This window comes from Strongylocentrotus purpuratus, unplaced genomic scaffold (assembly GCF_000002235.5).
Source record: "Strongylocentrotus purpuratus isolate Spur 01 unplaced genomic scaffold, Spur_5.0 spur5_scaffold_3, whole genome shotgun sequence".
Taxonomy (NCBI): domain Eukaryota; kingdom Metazoa; phylum Echinodermata; class Echinoidea; order Camarodonta; family Strongylocentrotidae; genus Strongylocentrotus; species Strongylocentrotus purpuratus.
The window spans coordinates 2,808,451-2,817,313 of NW_022145609.1; the positions used below are offsets into that span (position 1 = coordinate 2,808,451).

The window sequence follows — 8,863 nt, forward strand, 5'->3', positions numbered from 1 at the left end:
CATTTTTTTATATATAGAAAGAGCTTCAAAAAACATGGAATATGATCTTTTCTCATTGTACAAAATATATATACAAATATACGACAAAATTACCAGTGCAATGGCAAATAAAGACAACGTATTAATATTTTGGTAAAGTGTTTGATACGCTCAACCATGCTATACTGACTCGAGAACTTGATAGATGTGGAATTTGAGAGCACTACTTGTCAAGGGCGCATCGAGGGGTTGTTTCGATTGTTCAAACACCCCCCCCCCCTTGGCAAACAGGGGTGCTTTCCAAGGGGGAGGGGGTGAATGTTGAGGGATGAATAGGAGTGTTCTCTCCTCTCCCCTTGAAGCAAAGAAAAGTTCTGAAACAAACTAACAAACAAATATTCAAAATTTAAAAGGTTTAATTATATTATTGATTTATATTATGATATGGTTATAGAATATTTTAATTCATAACCCCCAACTGTGTTCTTAAAGGTTTGATTATATTGTTGATTTATATATTATGATATGATTATATAATATTTTAATTCATATTTACCTACAGTGTAATTCGTACTTTACTTTCTATCAGGCGCGTACGCAGGATTTTTTTCTAGTGGGGGGGGGGGTAAAAATTGAAGATCTCGCTTAAAATTTCGCAACGAAATAAATAAGCGGGGGGGGGGGGTAAGATAATAGAAAGGGGGTGAGAGCACATTTTTCTTTTTCCCCCTCCAAAACACACACATACAAAAAGTCAAGGGGGAGGGGGTTTAACCCCCCCCCCCCCCCTGCGTACGCGCCTTCTTTCTATTATCGTTGCAAAATGCAGAAATAAAATCAAACAAACTAACAAACAATATTCACCGTATTTTACATAATATAACTCTGCACAATATAATAACTTGAGAAACCTCTTTATATAATTTGATATTGACGGAAGTTTGATTCGAGAAATCATTGACAACATGAAGGGAAGCAAGTCAATGTAGCCAACTACTACGACTGGGTACGTTCATCTAATGATATAGCAGTCACTAGCTTGACAAACTGTAAATATAAGGCGTACAATGTACTAAGCAATAAGGCCTAAGCATGCTAAGTGGTATATAACGGGGAAATGGAAGTTAATCACTTGATCAGTGATTAATAAACCTGGTCCATCAAAATCTCAACCAGTTCAACCTTCACAAGTTTGTTAGGAACTTTGTACTGGATATCACAAGCTCCACCACTGGTGACCGAGTAGTGCTGGAGCTTATTGAACGCTCCTGGTCTAACGAGGTGGATCTTCGGTGGATCTATCCTACCATCTGATCGGAGTCTGTCATAGATACAGTTACTGCCTCGAAGTTCTGTGTCAATCTAGTAAAACAAAATTAAACAACAAGAATGATATAATCATAATAATAAAAACATTTCAAAATGTCGTATTTTTTCCCGTTAAGTATCACCAGTATTAAAGATAACAATGTATAATTAAGTCAATAGAATAACTCTTAGGTTCAATAATACAATTGATGCCTTGATATAGAGTACCAAAAGTGCTAACACCATATTTGCTCGTCGTCTAGGTTACTGGTTTTAAACAACGGAGACTGCGCATGAGGTCCACTGCGAAATCATTCAAGCAACGAGCTGGAGCAAGGGGAATTCAGTGTTTGAGGCTGGTTTGATCACCACACCATGTATTGTTTAGCACAACATTGTTTGGAAACAGCAACCTTGTCATCTTTGCTTTCCTAACGTAACACTTCGGTACCCTTTAAGCAGAAATGACATACATTGCACAAAGGACGAATGATAAAAACTCTTTGTTGTGACACGGCTTTGAAAGAACGGATTTAAATAATGGGGTGATAAATAAGAAAAGGTAGCTAGACGTATAATCTCACCATTTTCTTTTGATCCTCACTGACTGTCACACTGCCAGTTATCTCGATGAAAAGGATATAACATGGAGCAGCATTTCCTGGAAATGGAAGACAGATAAATAAAACTAATAATTAATTCGGTAGTCATAATCCTAATAATTCAAATGTATATTTACTTTGCACTCGTTGTTATTTTCATGGATATATTTTGACATTATTTAGGTTCATCCATATTTGGAAATATTCATAGTACCTTAATATTTCATCTCATTTCAAAGTATCATTCGTGACAGCTATTTCTTGGAAACGTCAACTGGCATGTTTTGTATCTGATAATTAAGTAAGTAGACTATTTCTAATATTACTAGTTGTCTTTGTCTTATTCTGTGATTGCTATAATCAACGAATCGCCATGCACATCGCTTGCTGAAATCGGGAAGATTCTGTATTACACCTAACGGGACATGTTAGCCTGCATCATCACGAGGCCAATTAGTTTACTTCATCAACTCTTTCTGTCAGGCCTAGGAAAAATTTATCCGCCGCGTCACATACTAGGCTTTTATATTATGAAAACGTATTGAGAGCATTCCAACATACCATGGGTGGCTGTATCGATCAACGTACTCTCCGCCACGGCGTAATTAGTCAACTCCACCTCAATCCACTGATCAATAGCGGTCTTGAGCGAGTAGTAGAAGACTTTCTGATCAATCTTCTCAAAAAATAAGTTCAACATCTGTCCATTCCTAAACAGACACAAACGGAGGTAATATAATATTTTTGAATCATTGGATATTATTGAAATCATTATTTATTTCAAATTCATTATCGTGTGGCTAACATTTTCTAAATCTTTCATATACATGTATATAATTATATTCAAACACATTTGCAATCAAATTTAACACGCGCTGCAATTTTTATACAGATTCTTCAAAGACCAGATTATATAATATATAGAAAAAGATAATCAGAGAGAGAAGGGAAGGGGGCATGAGTAGGGGAGAGAGAGAGAGAGAGAGAGAGATAAAGAAAGAAAGAAAGAGACGGAAAGACATAGGCAGAGGCATGAGAGGGGAAGAGAGGGAGAGAGATTTACAGATAGAGAATGGAGAAAGGGTCAGGGGTGGGGTATAATTCATAACAATATTACTATCTTCACCCCAAAGTGTATAAATAGACCTAACCTGTATCCGAATTCAAAGACCGGTGTTGCCTGTTCAAATCGTGTAACATTGATGACGTCACCCATGCGATACCGATAGAGCCCGGATTTTGATGTGATGACGATCTCATAACTCTCACCTACTTGGAGTTCTTGGGGTAAGAGGGTAGCAGGTTCTTCTTCATCTCTGATCACCACATGAATTTTAAAAGAAGGCAAAATACGGAAATTTGTAGCGGACCAGTGGGGGACCAATCACTCAAAAAAATATAAGTTGATTGCAGCCAGTAAAACCCATTAACTTTGATGATGATGATGATAATAACGATGATGATGATGATGATAATAACGATGAAGATGACGATGATGATGACGATGATAATGAAGGGGAAGGGTGGACAGGACTTCCACATAGTCGGGGTAACATTTTACAATTTATTTATTGGGTATTCAATGGTGTCTTCTATGAAGCTCAACCATGCATGAACGTTTTAATGAGAACAGCCCTAGCCCGATTGATCTCAACTCCCAAAGCAAAGGGCTCCCTCTGGCAGGGTACTTACAGTTCAGCGATGGGGATGAATTCGTAGAAGTTGTGAAGAAAAGAAGGAACATAGCCGAGCCTCTTCTCTAATGGCCACATGTTCATTGCAATAAATCCCTCAGATGCGCCGATTACGTAAGAATATATTGGAATATCTGAAAGATAATTGTTTAGTTAGAATTGCCATGAGAAATAGCAAGTGAAATATAAATTAAACAAGTTTGGAGTTTAAATCTCCAGTGGTTCTTGAAATATCATGATAACAATCTCAATGTATGGAATTTCATAAGTTGACCTCTGTGACCCTTGACCTTTGAACTATGTGCTCCAAAATCTAATCAGATTGTCTTCCTATGGTGATACACACTATCATTAAGTTTGAAGTTTAAATCTCCAGTGGTTCTTGAGATATTATGATATGGTGATACATACTATCATTAAGTTTGAAGTGAAAATTCTCCAGTGGTTCTTGAGATATCGCGATAACGATCTCAATGTATGGAATTCCATAAGTTGACCTCTGTGACCCTTGACCTTTGACCTACGTGCTCCAAAATCTAATCAGATCGTCTTCCTATGGTGATACATACTATCCTTAAGTTTGAAGTTTTTACATCTCCAGTGGTTCTTGAGATATCATGATAACAATCTCAATGTATGGAATTTCATAAGTTGACCTCTGTGACCCTTGACCTTTGACATACGTGCTCCAAAATGTAATCAGATTGTTTTCCTATAGTGATACACACTATCACCAAGTTTGAAGTTTAAATCTCCAGTGGTTCTTGAGATATCATGATAACAATCTCAATGTATGGAATTTCATAAGTTGACCTCTGTGACCCTTGACCTTTCACATACGTGCTCCAAAATCTAATCAGATCATCTTCCTATGGTGATACATACTATCCACAAGTTTGAAGTTTAAATCTCAAATGGTTCTTGAGATATCGCGCTAACAAACTCAATACACCAGTTTACAGTTGTATCAGTGCGCATGCGCAGACAGTTGACCTCGGGTCATTGGCCCCAAAATTGGGGCCAATAACCTCTGACCTCTGGTATTTATGCGTAAATTAAAATTGCGCCCATGCAAATGATGATGTGCGCGCACAACGCAGCGCGCAGGCAGTGATGTCATCATTATTTGCATGGGCGCAATCTTAATTTACGCATAAATACATGACTCCTATAGGTCATTAGCTTTGTTTAAAATGGCGCACACAACTGTAAACTGGTGTATACAAGGAATTTCATAAGTTGACCTCTGTGACCTGTGACCGTTGACCTACGTACTCCAAAATCTAATCAGATCGTCTTCCTATGGTGATAAATACTATTCCCGAATCTTAAGTTTAAATCTTAAATGGTTCTTGAGATATTGTGATAACGGTCAAACGGGACGGACGTACGGACGGACAATCCGAAAACATGATGCCTCCGGCACCACCTTCCGTGGCGGAGGCATAAAAAGACAACACCTGAGGAAATATTCGAATACAACATGAAAATAATGTCTAACCGCCAGTACATAGTATTGATCTTCGTATTGATATATAAAGAGTACTACTACTACTACTACTACTACTACTACTACCATTACTGCTACTACTACTACTACTACTGATACTACTACTACTACTACTACTACTACTTCTACTACTACTACTTCTACTACTACTACTACTACTACTATTTGAACTACTACTACTTCTATTACTGCTCATCCTCTTCTACCTCCTCCTCCTACTACTACTACTTCCACGACTACTATTAAAAAAGGAGAAACCCCTACATTCACCACCTGCAAGATTGAAATTCATGAAAGTTTCAGTACAAAGTAATCCGGGGATCTCAGTCATGTAGAAATACTGTAAGCATGCGTGACAACAGGTTTTCCAGACACTCCCTAAACGAGGATGTCTTCTGAAACCTAAATGAGGATTTCGCGTGGTTTTCTTTCCTGAATTCACACCATGATTACGGGTAATTCAAAAAAGGTGTACTCCTAAACAAGTATTGTAAAATACTAACCCTTGAGCATTTTGAAGAGCGATAGGATTACCATTTAAGTTGTTGACAATGTAAAATATTTCAAATTGCGCTTCTGATGGTAAATTCACAATGTAAAACATTATTTCAATAGAGAAGCAATAGCATCCACCTGTAAATTTCTAAATGGGTTTAATGCACAGCCCTCATAAGTCCTTTCTTTGAAAAAAAAAAAGAATTACATTTCAAATTTGATCTATTTTTATATAAAGTACATGTAGTGTTTACAAAAAGTGCACAGTGTACAGTGAATAGTTACTATTCTACTTTGCAAAACAAAATATAAGGGATCAGCTATATGGGCGTGAGACTCGGTAGGTCTTGGTCGGTATCGTAGGCATCCGTCTTGATCTACTGAAGATCTTAAGATCGTTTCAAACCGACTCGCACTCATTATAAGCTCCCTCTCGCGGTCGTCGTCCACACTATGAGCAAACTTAACACGACGAATTATTACCCCTTTTTGGCCCTGAGGGCTAGAAAAATACCCTTAAACGTATACGGGCGCGTAGAGCAGGATTTTGCATCATTTTGAAGGAGTACTCTTTTTCGTCAAAATGTCCCAAAATGGACGTTTTTGAACCCCTTAACCCTTACTGTATTGGGGGGGGGGGGGGGGTCACGCATGCTTACAGTAGGGACTTTTAGATTCGCACGAAGACAATAGGTCTATGCTACGATCGACGTCCTTTTAATGCACTGCCTTGAATGGACGTCACACGTATCAGTCCACGCAAATCTAAAAGTCCCTATTATAGAGATATTGACTGCTACGAGAGGACTGGCTGTTTTTATACGCTCAAGGGAAATTTGCCTCCGCTGCTATTACCCCGAGGCGCGCCTGAGTGGGTGGCGCGCCGAGGGGTGATAGCAGCGGAGGCAAATTTCCCAAGAGCCAGTATAGAAACAGCCAGTTCTCGAGTATTTAAGCAGTCGATATCCCTTTCGTACGCCGAATTAAAACACAAATCTACCAAGAATTCTTACCTTATCCTTTTATCGAGTAAAGGTTGGTTAAAACATTACGGAAAATCCGAGACACTGTCTGTTTATCTTTGACGGAAAAAGGACTGAAATTTTCAATCAGTTGGGAATTGCAGACAAAAAGTACCGTGTCCGCGCTCGCTCAAAGAACATTTTAACACTTACACCGATGGGTATTGCAGCAAAATCGGGCAAAGTAAACAGATGAGAGTGCTCAAAAGGTCACACCGTGGAGTTTCAAATTTACGTTTGATCGATTAAAACTTGATTTTGTTTCTTCTTCTTTGTACCCACCTCCTGTATACTTCCTTGCAAGTCGAAATCTGGTGTCCTGTGGGTCTACGCCCATGATCACTTTGACGTGAGGCCACACCCTAGGGACTATGTGCTCGAAACCCTTCTTGAATTCCTTCCTCAACTCCTCCGCCCGAATGGGGTCGCCCTTTCCTTCCAGCTCACGGGAAAGCTGCTCGCGGATTCCTGCGTCGAGATTGAGAGAAGACAGGATGGTCCCGTGTTCGATGTCTTCAACGATGTCTTGCCAACAATTCCCCAGCTGTACCAACATCGTCTCAAAGAAGGTTACGAAGTTAGAAGCGATTATTCCTATAAAGCAAGTACATCACATCTTTATGAATTATTAATCTTCGTTTTATTATTGATAGATTTGAATTTATTACCCCTATGAAATACTGAATTTCCTAGGCTTGAAACTCACTTATCTGGTGTATCTTGAAATATTATTAACATGGGTTCATTGTCTATTGTATTTATCATGTTTCTATATAGCTCAATTGAAATAAAATTTATTTACTCATATTTAAAGATAAACTTTAGTACTGGTAATGCGATTGCATTGTGAAAGAAAAGGTGTGGAAAGGATCAGAAACAGTTGATCATATAGCATGTAAGTATTGGTGTGCACTGCAAGGTTCTGGAGTCATCAAAATCATAATAAATTTGATCGAGTCTTGGTAAAGTAACAAGAACTGTACACAGAAAGCTACATATGGGTCTTTCTATGCTCATTACTCAGCCAGTATACATTTTCTTCCAAAATTGTTCGGCACATGTCATTTATTTGTAATTTTGAACATTCAGTGTAAGTTTCGTTTGATTCTGTGAGAATTTTTTTTTTTATTTTTTTTTACCGGAACTGGAGTTTATCTAATGGACTGTAATTTAGTATTTAAAAATTCCCCTTTCGATCCAGTACATTAATATGACTGGTATTCTAGCCCCATTGGCGCTATACTTTACCTATAGATTTGTCTCTCAGTGCAAACAGCAGGTGAATATAAGTGGCTTCATACGCTGTCAGGATAGTGAAGCCAGCCGGGGGTGTGTTGAAGATTGACATTAGGAGGGCGTTGTCTGCTGGGATCGTGAGCGCCGATTCTATTGGTACACCAGCCTTAGAGCGAGATATCACCGGATGAACGTAATACTGCAATCGTTTCTGTAGCGGTCCAAGAACAGGAAACGCCTCTTGGAGCAATCCCGTTACGACTGCTGATATGTCCATTAGGATACCTTGTCTATCTACTATCGGGAAGTACTTTGGTTGTCCGGTCGTACCTGAAGTACGAGTGAAAGACTTCGGTCTCACCGCCGTCAGGACGCTACCTTCCCCGTCCATCATGCGTTGCACGTAGGGGCGGTAATGGTCGTATTTGGTTAGAGGATGTTTGCTGCGGAAGTCCTTGATGTTCCGCATAGAGACCAGACCGTAGTCCTTACCATACGCAGTGTCCTTGTTGTCTCTGAGGATACCGAGCAGGATGCGTTCTTGGTAGTAACCGGGTCGTTTAAGGGTCTCACGAAATTTTGGGAGCAGTGAGCGAGCTTTATGAGAAGAGGCGACTGAGAAAACGAAGTGCAAGAGAAGCTTCTTGATGCTTTGGTCAGGCGATGTCTTGAGCATCATTAACCGAACAAAAATCAGAGATACGCTTCCAGATACTACAATAAGCACTCCTGTTACGACACACATAGATAGGGATAAGATGAGTTAGTAAACGATATTATCATGCTAACGCATTTAAATGTTTTTTCATTTGCAAATTAACATTTGCAGAAAACTTTATACTCCTTGACTGCTAAAGAAAATGTCACCGGTATGGAAATATTGTTATCTGCATTAAAAATTGCTTTAGTAAACGATACGAATATAATACTACCGCCATTAAATGGGTTTTTTTTCACAGAAAATTGCCGCCATTTTTATAAGTGCTGTGAATCATCGCCATCTTCATCATGTGCGAT

General features: G+C 38.9%; 1 protein-coding gene across 1 annotated transcript; it reads right to left on the reverse strand.

Moving 5' to 3' along the window:
* Nucleotides 1-2,412: 2,412 nt before the first annotated feature.
* LOC100888357 (jasmonoyl--L-amino acid synthetase JAR4-like) lies at nucleotides 2,413-8,545 on the reverse strand. Its single transcript, XM_030996599.1, has 5 exons — nucleotides 7,859-8,545; nucleotides 6,893-7,204; nucleotides 3,582-3,717; nucleotides 3,041-3,205; nucleotides 2,413-2,599 (listed from the first exon to the last, which is right to left on the reverse strand). Exons 1-5 carry the CDS (start codon nucleotides 8,523-8,525, stop codon nucleotides 2,413-2,415), a joined length of 1,467 nt encoding a protein of 488 aa, XP_030852459.1. The 5' UTR covers nucleotides 8,526-8,545.
* Between the last annotated feature and the right edge of the window lie 318 nt (nucleotides 8,546-8,863).

Bases quoted from the DNA above. Each gene is read 5' to 3' on its own strand.
- LOC100888357 (XM_030996599.1), bottom strand. From the start codon at position 8,525: ATGATGCTCAAGACATCGCCTGACCAAAGCATCAAGAAGCTTCTCTTG. The intron at 3,718-6,892 runs GTGGGTACAAAG...ATTATCTTTCAG, and splicing joins TGCAAGGAAGTATACAGGAG to ATATTCCAATATATTCTTAC. The intron at 2,600-3,040 runs GTTAGGTCTATT...GTGTCTGTTTAG, and splicing joins GTCTTTGAATTCGGATACAG to GAATGGACAGATGTTGAACT.